Source organism: Malurus melanocephalus, unplaced genomic scaffold (genome assembly GCF_030028575.1).
Source record: "Malurus melanocephalus ecotype Western Australia unplaced genomic scaffold, MMel_1.1 scaffold_115, whole genome shotgun sequence".
NCBI lineage: Eukaryota > Metazoa > Chordata > Aves > Passeriformes > Maluridae > Malurus > Malurus melanocephalus.
Window position 1 is genome coordinate 683,792 of NW_026623347.1, and position 16,185 is coordinate 699,976.

At 59.7% G+C, this 16,185-nt stretch overlaps 2 protein-coding genes across 6 annotated transcripts in view; one reads left to right on the forward strand and one right to left on the reverse strand.

The window, feature by feature from the left end:
• RNF216 (ring finger protein 216) overlaps positions 1–3,932 on the forward strand; it is a 75,406-nt gene extending 71,474 nt beyond the window's left edge. For all 5 annotated transcript variants that reach the window (XM_057369806.1, XM_057369808.1, XM_057369807.1 and 2 more), the window contains 2 exons: positions 154–223; positions 680–3,932. In XM_057369806.1, coding sequence (XP_057225789.1) covers positions 154–223; positions 680–999 — 390 coding nt within the window. In that variant the 3' untranslated portion in view covers positions 1,000–3,932. The remainder of the gene's footprint in view (positions 1–153; positions 224–679) is intronic.
• A 1,524-nt stretch (positions 3,933–5,456) lies between these two features.
• Positions 5,457–15,756, reverse strand: FSCN1 (fascin actin-bundling protein 1). The gene is made up of 5 exons (XM_057369811.1): positions 14,878–15,756; positions 8,845–9,001; positions 8,179–8,361; positions 7,846–8,033; positions 5,457–7,760 (listed from the first exon to the last, which is right to left on the reverse strand). Exons 1-5 carry the CDS (start codon positions 15,698–15,700, stop codon positions 7,558–7,560), a joined length of 1,554 nt encoding a protein of 517 aa, XP_057225794.1. The 5' UTR covers positions 15,701–15,756; the 3' UTR covers positions 5,457–7,557.
• Positions 15,757–16,185: the final 429 nt, after the last annotated feature.

Here is a 16,185-nt window from a genome sequence, read left to right on the forward strand (position 1 = left end):
GGTTATTTGTGCTGCAGTTCCTCCATCACTGCCTTGCTTTTGGGTCATTCTAGGCCATCCCCACGTGCTGGAAAGAAAAGCAGCACTGAGAGAACAGAAGGCTGCTGCAGCAGGAATTATCCCACTGATTGATTGGTGTTCCTTRATTTCTAGGAAGATGATGAGAAGATAATCCATGAGATTCAGAARGAGGCTGAAGAGGAGCAAAGGAAGAAGAACGGGGGTAAGTCACAGTCAGGATCAGACTGAGGACAGTGGGACAGCACAGAGTTCCCAACTGCTGACGGGTCTCAGGACCTTCCCTGGATCCTGTGACACTGGGAAATGGTCTGATTTTAAAGTGTTGTTGCCTGCAGGCTTTTGCTGAGGTTGTGAGCAGGCACAGGATTTCTCCAGCTCTCATGTGGCTCTGGTGTTGTGGATCTCTGTGCTTGGCAAAGTGTCTGAGGGGCAGCAAACCCTCTGAGCTGTGTCACGGGGGGCACAGGGGCTGCCCCACATCCCACATCAGGAAACGTTTCCCCTTTGTGGTGAAAGGAGCCAGCCTGGAGAGCTCCTGGAGCAAGGGAAGGGCTGGCAGGGATGCTCTGGAATGTTCTGGRATGGGGGATCTGACTGTGGGCTGAACTCAGACAGCCTCGCTGGTGGGTGACCGCTCTTTGCTCTCCTCCCTGTGCAGAGAACAGCTTCAAGCGCATCGGCCCTCCCGTGGAAAAGCCCGTGGAGAAGATCCAGAGGATCGAAGTCATCCCCAGGCCKGTCCCTCAGAACTTCCACCAGCCCCGGATGCCCCCGTACCCCTTCGTGCACCCGCCCTTCCCCTTCCCCCCYGTGCGCCCCATGTACAACAACATCCCCCTCAACATCGGCCCCATCCCYGCGCCCTACGTGCCCCCGCTGCCCAACATGAGGGTGAACTTTGAYTTCCCCCAGATCAACGTGCAGCTGGAGCACAACCTGCCTATGCACTTTGGCCCCCAGCCCCGGCACCGCTTCTGACCCGCCCCAGCAGCGCCGGGCAGAGTCGCCGCAGGGCCCCATAAAATCCCCCTTTCCCCACTCCAGCCCCCTTTGGGGTTCTGCCAGCAGCCAGGGGATTCTGTGTCCCTGCACTGCACCCCCTCGAGGGCTTCTCCAAACCTTTGCAATTCAACATTTCAACCTGTGCTGCAAACAGGGTTTGGTGCTACATTTCCCAGGGGTGGAATTCCCCCCTGTGCTGGGCATCCAGATGTTATGTTTTGACAAAGCCTGTTCAGGCAGCTGTTGGGAGGAAAAGTGAGACTTTGTGGAACACAGGGTTATAGCCGTTCCTTGGGGAATTTCCAAAAATCCTGCCTTCCTGCTGGCCAAAGCAGCTAAGTGAGTCKTGGGGGAAGGGAGGAGACACTTGGCATCTGAGTAAGACCTTCAGGAAAGAGGTAAGAAGAGTTGGCTGCCCCAGCCTCCTGCCTGTGGAGAGGCACAGCACTAGGGTTCTTTTCTCCAGCATCCCTGTGTCCTGCTGGCACCTCCCAGCAGAAATAAATTGTTCAAAAGCAGGCCAATGTAGCATTTTAATGTTCCTCACTCTCTGAGCAGAGCGAGGGGCTGCAGCAGCCATCCATTGCCCAGGCCTTGGTAGGAAGCCCCGAGCCATGTTCTGTTGGGGGTGTTAGGAAGTGGCAGGAGATTTGGGCACCCAAATTTTTGGCTGGGCTGAACTTGCCCCCTTTGAAAGGCTCAGTTTTTTTCCCCCCGAGGTGGGAGCCTCTCAGCTTTTGAAACGTGGCCTTTGCTTTGCAGTTCTCATCTGGCATCCCAAACCTCCCCCAGCTTCTGGCAGCAGAGCTCAGGCAGCTGCTGGAACCACCTGGAGCCAAAGCCTGTGCCCTTCAGTGCAGAAAYTGCCTGGGAAACACCCAGATAGACGTGTAGGCAGTGATGTGTCCTGTGGTAGGAAAATTGGGAATGTTCCCTGAAGCTGCAGCAAATTGGGAGCCCCCTAACTGAACCCCCACACCCAATGGGCAGCTGTAGCCTCACGCTGCAGGAAGCTGGCTGCTTCCACAGCACCAAATAACTCATGAAAATGTGTGTGTCAGCTTAATTGGCTTTGRAAAAGTGTGTTAAAAGTTAAACCTGAGCATTGCTGGGCTTAGGAAGTGAGGGAAAAGCAAAACTTCCCTGTGAGATGCAAGGGGTGCAGTGCTGGGCTGTGGGAGGAGGGTGGCACAGAGCCCTTTCTTGGCTGTGCTGTCTGCTACAGGCCCCATCTAGAAAAGAAAACTGTTGGAGTGGGGGAAAAACCCTCTTCCCAGGAATGTTGGGCTGGCTTTTAGCAGCCCGGTTGTGCTGTTGTTCTCCAAATGTTTTGTTCTGGCCTTCATCCTGTTCTGTCCTGCTGGCAACTCTCTGGGTGCATTTCCCCTCCTGTTATTCCCCTCTGTGTTTCAGCATCCAGGTGTTTTGTGGGTTGATTTGTTTTTTTCAGGTAAAATTCCCTGTCTCCACCTCACAGCTCCTGCCAAAGCCCCACGTGCAGCATTCCAGGACCCCCGGATGCTCTYGGGGTGCAGAGGGTGCTGGACACAGGGTGTTGGTGGGATGCTCCTGGACAGGGGTCTGGGACAGTGTTTAGGGACTGTTCTCCCAGGAAAAGTCCCCCAGACAGGAGRATTTCCATGCCTTTTGGAGCTTTGGAGTGTTTTTCCCGTTGCCTGTGGGTCGAACGTTCCCTGCGAGCGCTCTGGCTCCTCCGTGCCRTGGTCTCTCTAGCATTAATAACCAACTGCTATTCCCTTGCTGCTGGAATTTTCTATTTGGAATTGGTTTATTCTTGGCAGCAGTCTGGGGGCTGCAGGGGTTTTATCACTCGCTGCTCAGCTGGGCTTTGACCAGGTTTAGATCTGGCCTTGCAGCGACGGGAGCAGGAATCCCAYTGGATTTGGGGAGGAAGGGCTTTGTCACAGCAGGTGCTGAGGAACCACACCCAGGTCAGAAGARGCAGTGGTGGCTTCCCTGATGGAAAGGGAATCCTGTTTGTTTAACAGCCAAGGTTTTCTGGGCTCAGGGGSTGGTTTGGCTGAGCCCTCCAGGCTCTCTGAGGGGATGGGGCAGTGGAGGGGGCCAGCAGCCAGGGCACAGCTCAGCTGCTGAACCAGGGGCCCAAACTGTGAAGAAATAGGATGGTCACCCAGCAAAAAATGATGATCCAGTGCCATATTCTTGTGCATGTCCAGGGATGTGAAGACACAGAGAGYTGAGCCTCAGCAGAGGGAAGTGCAGAGGTGGAGCAGAGAGGCTGGAGAAGGGTCAGGCAGAGGTGGAGAAGGGAGTTTGGTGGCTGTGATCCATCTGCTGCCCTGGCCCTGGAGGAGCCTGGAGGAAATGGGGGGACGAGAGGATTCCCTGTGTCCCCTGCCAAAGCCAAGGGCTTATTTGTGTCCAAGGGAGGAGAAGTCAGTGCTGGTCTGTGTATGGGTTCAGCATGCCCAGCACTGCTTCTCTTACCAAGGAAACATCCAGTGCACCAAAAATTTGCAGCCCAAGCAATTGGCTGCTTCTCCCCCTTAACCCAGGAGATCTCCAGTTGTTTCTGAATCTGTGTTGATTTATTTAAAAAAGAAAAAAAAAAAAAAGCCCAAAAGTTACTGAGCCACCCAATCYGGCCTTGACCTGGTCTCTAACTCCTGCATCCCGCCTTCCTTCCTGCCCCACAGTCTTTGGAACCACTTGTTTAAAGRTTTTGAAGGTAATGAGGAGGTTGCTGTGCCCAGGCTGATCCCATAACAGGTACTTCTTAACAGCTAATTGCAGTGTCCCATTTACTTGCCTTAAAGGTGGAGAGAGAAAATTTAGTATTTGCACTTAGCAAAACGTTGTATTAAAGGAAGAAAAAAGACTTGTAAAGATGTGCATGTTCTGCAACTTTGTATAACAATAAATAAAAAAAAATAGGTGGTTTATTTAAAAAAAAAAAAAAAAAAAAAAGAGGAAAAAAACCAAAAAATATTTTTCTTTACATCCTGGTAGTAAACAGTTCTAATATTCTGTGTGTAAAAAGTTCCTGTATTATATTGTAATTTGAATTTTTGTAAATAAATTTGTGCACTCTGGCTTTCACCTGTGTGCTTTCCTTACAGCCTTGTCCTCCCATCCTGCCTGTGCCAGCCTGGTGCTGGGACAATGCCAGGGAGTGGGGCCAGGATCCCAACCTGGGCTGGTGGAAACTCCCCAGGTCGCAAGGCAAAACCCATTTGACCCTCCTGGAACGGCTTAATCTGTTCCATGTGCTCCCGAGGAAAAACGGGATGGGATAGAAAATGGTTTCCAGTCGCTTCTTTAAATGGAAACAGGATGGGGGGAAGGCTGAGGGGATTTCCCCTCTTGCCAGAGCGGTGGTGAATGATGGAAAATGCAGAATCCAGCCTTGAGGGGAGAAAAGGAAATGTGTGCTGGCAGCTGAGSGAGAGGGGAAGGGTGAGAGCCCTTCCTGCAGCTCCACAGCCCCTGCTTTGGGTGGGCACCCACTGGCAGAGCTGCCTGATGCCCYGGCTGGGTGTCACAGCCCGGTGTCACAGCCCAGTGTCACAGCCAGGTTTGCTTGTGCACACACCGATGTCACAGCAAGGCAGAGCTGCTCAGCATTTCCTGCATTGCTGATTTCTCCCTGTTTATAGTCAGGAATGAACATCCTTCCTTCCTTCCTTTGGCCCTTGCAGTGCTCACCCCCCTCTGAYGGTGAAGGTCCCTCTAGGCAGTGCCCTCCCGCTGTCCCCCTAGGATGTGTGTTTGGGGGGAGCTGGGCAGCCCCCCTTTCCCAAACTTTGCTTTTTCCAAGGCAGCTTTACATTTTTAAAGCCAGATGGGAGCCCAATGATGCCCAGCCAGGCTGTGGTGCTGAGGGCAGGGCAGCTGTGGCTGCTCTCRGTGCTGTTGGTTGCGTTTCAGGGCTGGTTTCAGCTGTCCAGAGAGGGCTGGGGGCACATCCCAGCTCCTCTGGCAGGACTCATGAGCTGGGCTGGGCTTCCCTTCCCACTTTAGTTCTTTTTCCTCCCATTTTCCACATCCCTGAGTAGAGGAGGTTATTGCTGATCCCCACCCAACCCTACACCCAAACTTCCATCCCAGTGCTCTTCCCTCCCATCWGGGCCATCCTATGGAGGTGAAACTCCTGGATCAGGAGAAGCTGTGTGGGATCACCAGAGGTGATCCTGACCCATCCATGGGTCACCATCCCAGATGTCCAGGGCTCAGTGGCTCCTCTGAGCATCTCCAGAGGTGACCCAACCTCCAGGTGGCTTTGGCTTTACAGCTCTTGTGGCCTCTTGGTCACCATTCCCTTCCCACCAGTTCAACCCTCTAAAACCAGCTCAACTTTTGTCAGACAAAGGCTCCACCCCCCCAAATCTCCACACTCAGGCTCTTGCCTCTCTCCACCCCAACAGACCACACACCAATTTGAATCCGAATGCAGGTTTTATTTTTTAATTCATCTTTCTCCATTTGAAGCTATTTTTTTTAAGTTATACAAATGGCACTTACAAAAAAATAATAATAATTAAAAAAAAAAAAGAAACCAAAACGAACAAACCCAAAACTTAAATTTTTCAGAGTGAGATGTTTTCAGAGAGTCACGACACCCGATAAGAGGAAACAGGAGAGATGTTGACCTAGTGTCACACGGGAGAAGCCGGAGCRGGATTTACGGGGTTCGGACTGCAACGGGGATGGGGAGGAGGAGACACGGGGAGGGGGTGAAGGCCAGCGAGGTGTGTGTCGAGTTATGGGGTCACACAGGGCTCTGAGACACTCGGTCCTTCAGGGGGGGCGCGGGCAGCCCTGGGTGTGAGCGCAGAGCCGAGGTAGAGTCCCAGCYGGGATCCCCTGCGCCCACCAGGGACCCCGGCCCGGGGCCATCCCCTGCCTGGGGATGATCCCTCGCTCTCCCGGCTGAGTTTAGCACCAAGCTCCTGGGGAGGGGAGTCCCTCCTGGGGSCTTTAAGGCTGACGAGCCCCTGCCTGGCCTTGGGCAGTAGGGACCGGCCCTGGTTTGGCACGGCAGCGATGCCAAGAGCACCCTTGGCGTGGGGTGGGACCAGCTCCCCCCTCTCCAGAGGGGGCCCACGCGGGAAAAGGCTCCTTGGTGTGTTTGTAGGGAGCAGATACCGGCCCTGGGAAGGCCCCAAAGGATAAAGTGCCTTTCAACACCCTAAGGAACACGCAGCATCACCCGTTACAGACAGCGTTAAACTCTAATGCAGACCTAGTACAGACAACAGCTGGTCACACAGTGCCATGGAGAGCATATATAAATAGAGACTAACAAAAATACTGTTTTGGTCTTTTTTTTTTTTTTTTCTCTTTTCCTTTTCCAGTAGGGTTGCTATTCATGAGAGCCCAGCCCAGGTGCCCTGGGGGTGGGTGGGACCGGGAGCTGCCCCCTCGGGGTGCCCACGGGAGTGGGCACTTCCTAATTCAGCATTAGGTGTTCAGTGATTCGCTTCACTGTTCCAGTATTTTACGAGAGAGAGAAAAAAACAACAACAAAGGTACTGAGCAAATATCACTGTGCAAAGTTTGCTAAGGAACTTTTCTATTCTGTAAACCAAAATCTGCAGTTTATGCTTCCAGCCACCGCCCCAGGGACGTCACGTTGGCCAGCCCGGCTCCTGCCGGGACCRAAGCCCACCGGAGATGGGCTGGGTGAAGCCCCCACCCTGGCACGGGCTGGCTCTGTGTCCCCCCGTGCCCTCCCCTCCAGGCCTTGGGGCAGGCTGGACCCACCAGCAGGGTCTGGGATGCTCCTCCAGAGGCAGAAGCACAAGGAGGGGTGGAGGGACAGAAGGAGCACGGGGCTCCATGAGATGAAAGGCTGAGTCTTTCCAGACAGGATCACCCTAAAGAATCATTTCCAGGTGTTTGGGGAGGGGCAGCTTGTCAGCCCTTCCGTGGGGACACGTGCTGGCACACACCAGCCCCTTCCCCAGGGATGCTGTGATATGTAAGGTCACCTCTTACAGCTCAGCTGGGGATGACCCTGCCCCAAAATCCAGGAGGGGAGAGAAGCTGCTGGGGTGAGCCAGGAGGAGCTGGCTGAGCCCAGCACCTTCSCTCTGCCCCTGGCTGGAGCAGGGAGGGACGGGACGGATGCTCCGGGGGACACTGGCAGTGCAGTGGGGCTGTGCCAGTGCTGATATGGCAGAAGCGAGCACAGAGGTGATCTTATTCCCTTTTTTAAATCGAGGAGAGGAAAATAAACTACCTAAGGTGATGCTCGGGGCCRGGAGGGGGATACGGCTGTTTCCAAGCCCAGCAAACCTGGAGGGAGGCAGGGATGGGGGGATAGAGACAGACCCCTCTACAAAGCTATAGGTAGGTGGGCAGCCCCACCACTTTTCCAGTTCTTACAGGGATTTACGGAGACCCACCTCCCACAGAACGCACCAACTCTACGGCAGGAGGGAAGGGCAAGCCAGTCTGAAAATCCTGTTACAGAGAGGAGAAACAGAACCCGAGGGAAAAGAGGACAGGAAGGGAAAGAGAAGTTGGCAACGGGAGGTACCCTAAAGTGCATTAATATTCCCAGAGGGTGGAGGCGTCGATGGTGTCGGCCGATGCCTTGAGCACCCCGGCGTGGTCGCCCTTCAGGTATTTGCCGTTGATTTTGATGGCCACTTTGTTATAGTCGCAGAACTCAAAAAAGAAGTCCACGGGGGTGTCGCTGCTGCTGGTGACGGACGACTCGTTCCCCACCATCCAGTACTTCCCAGTGGTATCTGCGGGAGAGGGGACACGGTGTGAGCCACCGAGGGGACCCCAAAGGCCACCGCCCCCCAGCCTGCAGCCACCCCAGGGACTCACCCTTGATGTTGTAGGCGCCGTCGTTGAACTCCAGCTGGAAGACATCGTAGGAGGAGCGGTTGGAGTCCAGGGTGCCGGTGACCTTGCGGCAGCCGATGAAGCCGTGCTCGCCGCGCAGGACGATGATGGGCCTGTTGATCAGCTTCATCACGAAATGCTCGGTGTCACCTGCGCCGAGGGGACAGGGGCTGTGAGAGCAGCCAGGGGGGCACAGAGCCGGGCCYAAGGCTGGCAGGGAGCAGTGAGGGGAGGGGGCTGTGCCCCCCACCCATTTCTTACCCACCCCATCTCACTTCCAAAACTTATTCCCTGAGCATCCCTTGGAAAAAGAGCCTGGCTCTGGGGGGTTTTTCATCCCCTGCTACCCCAGTGTGGGTCCCCAAGGGTCCCTTACCYGCTGTCTCCATGGAGGCTGCCAGCTGCCCRTTCTTCTTCGCTGTCACGTATTTGCCATTGGCAGCTTTCAGGGTGATGCGTTTGTCACACCACTCGATGTCGAAGTAGCAGCTCGCGTTCCTGTGGGGCAGAGAGGGCTTTCAGCGGGGTGTGACAGAGAGGGACCCTGCACTGCCACCCCGCTGGCTCGGAAAGGGCCACGGYTGGATCAGCAGCGCCTGATTCGATCTGTTTTTGCAGCATGAGCCGTGCTGTGGTGGCCATCCCGCTGGGAAGCCCTTGCCCCGCAGGCAGGAGGCAGGCAGGCAGCCAAAGGCACTTTTGGGGTTTCTGCCTGGCTCTCAGGGTTGAACTGCAGGGCAAAGCATTTCGACAGCCCCAGCCGGCCGGGAAGGAAGGATTGCGTGGCCCCAGGGACTTCCAGAGCATCGTGGGCGGCAAGCCCCAGCCCATCCYTGGCTTTCCTGGGAATGCGCTGCCTCTGCTGGGAAGGGTTTGGGGTGAGCACCCAGACTGGAAAACCCCTGTGAATTCCCCTGGGAGATGCAGAGAGTTCCCTGAAGCCCAAGCACAGCCCCAAGCCGATGGGCACAGGGCACTCACTTTGTGGAGGCGGTGGATTGGATGCCYCCGTTGGAGGTGAGGGTCCAGTATTTCCCGGTGTAGGTGCGGAAGGCGCATTTCTTGGTGTCCTTGTTGATCTCYAGCTGGTAGGTCTCCTGGTCACCCTCCTCGTCCTGGTTGGCYGAGAGGTCCATCCCTACAGAGCAGAGACAGATGGAGATGGGGAGGGTGGAACCACAGCCTGGAGATCCAGGTACAGGACACCCAGTGAGAGGGGCTCCTGCTCCCTGGGTGAGCTTTGGTAGCTCCCAAATCCCTCACACGGATCTCCCCTCTGGTGTTTTGGGTTCAAATCCAGGATTTCATTTGTCTCTTTGGTGTTATGGCCACAAACGAGGGCTGAGCAGCTGTGAGCTCCCACTCCTGACTCAGCAGCTCCATGGCAGTGAAGCAAAGATGAACAGAGATATTTTATTAGGAAAAGGGCTGCRGTTTTTCCCAAAGGTGACAGCCAGGTTACTCAACCCTTTAGCAGAGGCCACCACAGCACCCATGAATCCCAGCTCGTGGCATGTTTAAGGACCATGGCACTGTTTTTCATCCACAGTTGTCACATCCCGCTGGGCCAGTGAGGTGTGCAGGGATGGRAGGCTTGGGAAAGCCCCTGGGGCAGCCAAGCCTTTCCCTGATTCCCCAAAATCATCAGCACCAACCCTTCCCCCAGCTCTGCCAGCCAGGATGGCCCAGCCCTGCATTTCCCTGGCAAAGGTGGATGCAGCTGGTCCTGGGGCCACCAGCCACAGCCCTGGGCCACCACCAGCCACGTGTGCATCCAGCTCAGGCACYGAGCCCGAGCAAACCTGCTTAGTCAGGGCTAGTGGGGCCAAAACTGCTCCAGAGGATTTTACRTCCTCTCCAGCTTGGTGGATTTCAGCCCAAAAACACTTTGGGGATGCGAGCCACAAGCTGTAGCCAAATGGCCGAGTTCTGTGCTGGGTTTTGGGGAGGGAGTTGGGGTGCAGAGCTCAGCCTCTCTGCTGAGCTTAGGGAAACGGGAGTTTAGTGGAGCTGGGTGAATTCTCCAGAGCCAAACACCCCTGCACCACTCTGCTCACAGCATCTCCCCTCTCCAGGCATCCTCCAGTGCCTTCTGCAGCTCCTATTCCCGGGAGTGTTCCGTGTCAGGCTGGATGTGCCATGGAACAGCCCAGCCTGGAAGGTGTCTCTGCCCACAATCCCTCCAACCCAACCAYTGCCTCTCCTGATGGACACACAGCCACCCTGCTTTGCTCCCCGGGGTATTTGGGCAGCACAGGGGGCAGTGGGTGCTGATGGCCACCAGCCCCAGCCCAGTGGCCACATCCTCGGCTCCCGGAGCCATCCCACACTCGCCGCCTCCCAGCGCTGCCGGGGGCTGAGCCGGCGGTTTGTGGGAACATTTGGTTTTGATTTTGCATCCCGGCGTCAGGCAGCTCCAGCCCCAACCCAGAGCTGTGAAACGGAGAGAGGGGCTCTGCGGGGGCTCACGGGGAGGTTTGGGCTGTGGGGAGGTGACACAGGGGGACACAGACCAGCCCTCGAGGCTGGCAGCACCCTGGGCACCCCAAACCTGTGGGATTGGGGTGGGTTGTGGGGGAGGAGAGAGCATGGTGCTTCCCCTCACCGACTTTTCTGGGAAGAACTCGCTGACCTGCAGGGACCAGGCTGGSCAGAGCCAGRGGATGCTGTGCCACAGGGCGGGACTGGATGGCCTGGAGACAGAGCAGGRACTGCCAGCAGCCTCCAAACACTGCTCCCTCTGCCCAGAGACCCCMAGCACGGAGCTCAGTACCCCACCAGCCTCCCCACCCCTCTGCCAGCCCATTTTCYGCACTCGCCTCGCACGGAGCTTTGGCTTTTCCCCAGTGCCGGGAAGGACCCGGCAGCAGGAGGGTCTCCCACCGCCCCCTCCCCAAAAGCGGCGGGGTTGGGTTACACCGACTCAGCACAAAGGAATGCGSCTTCGGCTGGGGCAGGAGAGGCTTCAAAGGGCTGGGGCTGATCTGGGGGCTCGGAGCCGGGCGGGATGAGGGAACTCGGAGCGGGACAGAGATGTCSCCGTGTCCCCGCGGTGGAGGACAGGCTGTCCCACAGCCCAGGGCTGTGCCAGGGAACCGCGGCCGCTCTCCCGCAGCGCCCGGCCCGGCCGCTCCCACTGCAATCACGGATTAATTAACGCTCTCGGTAAATTCACAGTCTGGAGCTGGCACTGCTCTTCCTGACCTTGACGAAGCTGCTAATTACAGCTGGAGGCGGGAGGGGGGCGAGCTCACGGCGGCTTTTCAGCGGGGGGGTGGCGGTTCGCCCGCGCTCCCCAAAATTCCTGGCGTGGGTTGGCCTCCGGCTCCGTCTGCAGCGCGGGTTTGCTACAGGGATCTTGGGGAGAATGCAGAGGCTGGAAAGGCTGAGGAATGTTCTCTCCTCAGGGCTTCCTAAAGCCAAGCACCRAGGTTTGAGATGCTCAGAGAGCCAGGAAAGGCTCCCCTGCCTGCCGAGGTTTCCAGGATTTGCAGGGAATGATGCCCGAGCCCTCGCTGCTCTCCAGCCATGCCTGTGAGTTACCGGGAGGATTTTGGCCATCCCGGAGCAGGGACACACCTTCCTGTCCCTGCCACCGAGCTGGGCTCCTCCCTCAGAGGAGCAGCGTTTGTTGTGGCCGTGCTGATCTCCGCGGGGGCTGCAGAGCCGGCGTGGGGGCATTTATGGTACAAAACTTCCCCTCTGCACCCAAATCACACAGAATCTCCCCGGAGCCGTCCTGGGAAGCTGGTGAGAGTCAGCGGGATGAGCTCCATGGAGAGGAGCACCTTTCCCATCTTCAACTCCCCTTTCAAAATCCCCGCGGTTATGAGTGAAAAAACTGAGCCCGGGTTCCTCCACCCTGCAGAGCCCCCAGTCCCTCCGGCCAGCGGGGCGGGATTTGGGGTGGGATTGGGGTTGGGGTTGGGATGCTGCACCCAGCGCTGCCAGCACGGGTCGGGTCTGGGCTCCCTCCCTGCGGGGCTCTGGCACCTCCACCCTCGGCCCCTGCACCCGCACACGAGCTCGGAGACGCCTCCTGCCCCCTCCCTGCCCTTCAGCCGGGTTTTCACCGCCCCCCTGCAGAAACCCAAACAGGTTTTTGTCCAAATCCKACAGCCGGGAGCACCGGGAAGCAGCAGCTCCTCTGCTGGGGGTGCAGCTCTGCAAAGGGGTCACGGGTAGGAGTGAAACATGAATTTCCTGAAAAACCCACCCCTCCTTCCCTGTGGATTTCCTGTGGCTTTGTGGTATCCCCCAAGTGTCAACAGGCCACTTGGCATCTCCAAATGAAAATCTACATCCAGGCCTGCGTGCCCCCTGCCCTGGAGCCGCATCTTCCTGCCYTGCCGTGGCACCGAGGTGAACTGGGAGGGGAAATCGGGCTCAGCCCGTGCCGGGAGGGGTCCTGACCCCCRGGCAGAGCTCCCTTCACAGCTCTGCTCCCTCGCCCTCCTCCCCAGAYCCCATTTCCTGGAATTCCTCGCTCCCGGGTCAGCCCACCCTCTGCCCCGGGCGGGTTGGGGGCAGGGGCGCACCTCTGCCGGGCGGGGGGCTGGCAGGGGCCCAGCGGGGAGAACGCCAGCGCTCTGTCCCCGGGACCCCCGCGCCCACAAAGAGCCCTTTGTTGCCGCAGCCGGGCGAGAAAGGAGCCATTGAGCGGGGAGGAGGCTGCGCGCTGCTGGCAGCGCTGGCCCCGCTCGGTTTGGGGTGCAATGGGGAGGTGGGAACTCTCATGGAACCCCGGGATCCTGTCCTGCTGCGRATGGAGGAGGAGAGGGGCGCCAGGRAAGCCCCCAGCCCCCGCCCCAGAGCAAAGGCAGGGCTGGCACCCATCCCTTCCTGCCCCGGGGGTGTTTGTGTCCCGGTCTCCAGTGCCCCCTGTGCAGGGGATGTGACACCGGCCATTCCCGGGGCAGGGAGGAGACTCCAGGCCGGGAGCTGACTTGGCACGGGTGGGACAGCTCTGTTCCAAAGCTGGATCCCRGCCAAGGGAACCACAGAACAGCCCCATGGCCCCATCCCTGCTCCTCCCATGGGGCAGAGAGGGGACAGCCGCTGCCATCCCTCCTCCCTTCCYTGACTCCACACAGAACAAGCTGCCTTCTCCCACTGTGGGGCTGTGCCGAGCTTCAATCGCTCCCCGCCCGCATCCCGCATCCCGCATCCCCCATSCCGGTGGCCACGGGAGCATCTGCCAGCGGCGCGGCGCTTATCGGCTTGGCGGGGGAAAGGGCTGTCTGGAGCCGCTTCCTCCGGCGGCTGTTTCTCGGCTGCCTTCTTGGTAACCTCGGGACACGGCCCTTTCACAACGGGAGAAGGGAGRATGAGCCCCACAAAGCGGCAGCTCCCAGCCTTTCACTGCCACCGGGGGGGATAAACCGGGTGGAAACGGCTTCTCCTGCCAAAACGGACTSGAGCGAGGATGTGCAGCCCCAGCGCAGAGCTTCCCGCTGTATTTTGCTTGGAAAGGGGCCGGGCACAGCCCAGAGCCCTCTGTTGCTGGGGAGATTTGTTCCCCCCCTTCCTGCTCCCCCATCCCTTCTGAATTAGACAAAGCCGGAGGGTCGGCCAGCAGCGTTCCCAGCCGCTCCGCGGGGTCCCGCACCGCCACCGCTCCGTCCCTCACATCTCCCCCCACATCTGGTTTCCCCATCTCTGGTGACAAAGGGCTGCAGCAGCCCTTCCCCCACGGCGCTGCGGCAGCTCCCGCCATCCTCCCGCCACCGCCATCCTCCTGCCCTTCCCCAAATCCCCGTGCCTGGGAAAACAATCCCCACTGCCCGTCTTGGAAGGTTTTAGAATCAATTTTTGAGGGGCAGCTTTGCAGCGCAGGATTTGCCCTCGGACAGGAGCGAAGCGGGGATCTCCCCGCACGGAGCTGCCCGGGCACGGATCAGGGTTAAGCGGCAACCTTGAAACACAACATCTACACACACACAAAAAAAAAATTCCCCGCCGTTCCTCCGGGCTTTGCTGCGTGCTCGCACCCATCCCACAGCCGGCGTGCAGCGGCCTGACYCGGCGATGAGCCCCGGGGCACCCCCAGAATCACAGAGCGGGGACCCCCCATCCCCAGCACGGACCGTGGGGATGGGATCTCGGCCGGCACTCGCGGGTGGCCCTGTGCCCGGCGAGCTCGGGGTGTGAGCGGATAGCGTGGCGGGGCYGTGGAGGGACGGCTGCCTTTGTGCGGAGGATGCAGGATGCGGGAGTTYGGGCAAAGCCCTTTATGTAACGCTGCCGCCCAGCCCCCCAGCCAGGGGAACTCCGGCCCCCTCGGGGGAACCAGAGCCCCCCAGGGGGACCCGCAGGCTCCCTGCTCCGCAGGGCACATGGCTCAGCCGTGCTCGGGCAAGGGGGAGCCTGGKGGAGGCTTTGTTGGGCGAACAATGAGCTCCAGAGGAAGGAAGSCGAGGGATACAGCCCTGCCCCATCCACCCCCCTCCCAGCCCCCTCCTTGTCCATCCCTGCACCCCAAGACAGGCCTCTCGCCATCCCTGCCCCACAGGGCGCCCTGCAGAGGCGATGGTGCGGGGATGGGGGTGCCGGAGGGATGGGGGGCCCCAGGCAGGCGATGCTGAATGGATGCGGGAGGGGGAAGGGAAAGGGATGTGGGAGGGATGCGGGGGGACCGTGATGGGGGTTTGGGGGAGGGACCCCGCAGCCATTATGGGGGGTGCAGGGGGTGTCCGGAGGGATGGTGGCTCCAGAGAGGGGTGTGAGAAGGGGTTTGAGCAGGAAGGGGACGGCAGAGGGTGCGGGGGGACATCCTGGGGATAGCTGCTGCAGGAAAGCAGCGGATGTTGGGGGCTGGAGGGGGCAGCGCTGCGAGGGGAGCACTCCGAGGTGATGCTGGGGAAGGGATGCCCGAGGGATGCTCGGGGCAGGCGATTCCCGAGGGATGCTGATACCCGCGGGGTGCAGGGCGCACCCCGAGCCGGCGACACCCCTGGGACCCCGGGGCAGCCGAGGTGTCCCGTCCCCCCAGCCGCAGCCCCCGGCCCCTCGTACCTTGCCGGGTGGAGACATTCCTATCGTTGCCGGCTCGCAGCACGACCTGCGGGCAGCTCTGCTCCAGGGCGAAGAGCTCGTCCTTGCCCACCTTGGCGCTCTTGCCCGCCTTGAGGGTGCCGCTGGGCCCCGAGGGCGCCAGGTAGCGGCCCTCCCCGTCGCGAAAGGCCACCTTCCCGCAGCGGAATTCCAGCGTGAAGGCGGTGCCGGGCTCGGCGGCGGGCACCAGGCGGCCGTCGCTGCGGAGCAGGCGGTGGTCGCAGCTCTGCAGGCTGTAGCGCTGCTCCACGAACAGGAGGGTGATGAGCGCATCCACGCCCCACGGCACGTCCCGGTCCACGGCCAGCTCGTCGCGGCGCGGCCCCAGGTGCGCGTAGCGCTTGCGGGCCAGGCTGTARAGGTTGGCCTGGGGGTGCATGGCCAGGTGGACGCTCCACTTCTCGGCCGCRGAGACGGCGGGGGCGAAGCAGGAGAGGCGGTCCTCGGTGCCGCCGAAGAAGCGGCGGTGGGGCTCGGACTGCAGCGACCACCGCCCGTCGCCGTGGGCCAGCACCAGGAACCGGCAGTCGGGCCCCGGCTCCTCGCTGTCGCAGCTCACCTTCCCGTCCTTGTCGGCCGCYAGGTATCGGCCCAGGTGGCTCTTGAGCAGGACGGCGCTGGAGTCCTCCCCGTCCTGCTCCAGCGTCCAGATCTGCTTCTTCTTCATGCTGGCGGCCGAGGCGTTCACCTTGAACCCGAACGCCTCCGCCGTCAGGTACCGGTTGCTGCAGTTGATCAGCCCGAATTGGATCTGCACCGGCTCCGCCGTCCCGTTCGCCGTCATCCTGCCCCGCCGCCGAGCGACACCGAGCGACCCACACCGAGCGAACGACACCGACCGCCGCCGCGCCCGCCCCGCCGCCGCCGCCTTTATAGCGCCGCGGCCGCGGCACCGCCTCCCGCACCCCCCGCCCGCCGGAGCCGCCCCTCGCCGCGACCCCCGCCCCCCCCCCGCATCGCCGCGGCACCGCAGGACCCCGCCAGGAGCAGCCAGAGCCCCCTCGAGTCGCAGGACATCACCCCCTGCACGGAGAGACCCTTCCCCGCATCACAAAGGCCCCCGTGAATTGCAGGATCCTCCCACTCAGCAAGACCCCCAGTGCACACACGGGATCCCTCCAAGCRTTTCAGGAGCTTCCTGGGATTGCAGGACACCCCCCTGCAAGTCCCCAGTGCATGGCAAGACCCCTCCCCAGAATTTCAGGAACCCCACACGATGCAAGTCCCCTCTTCATGACAAGACTGCTCCAGGCACAGTAAGAGCTCCCT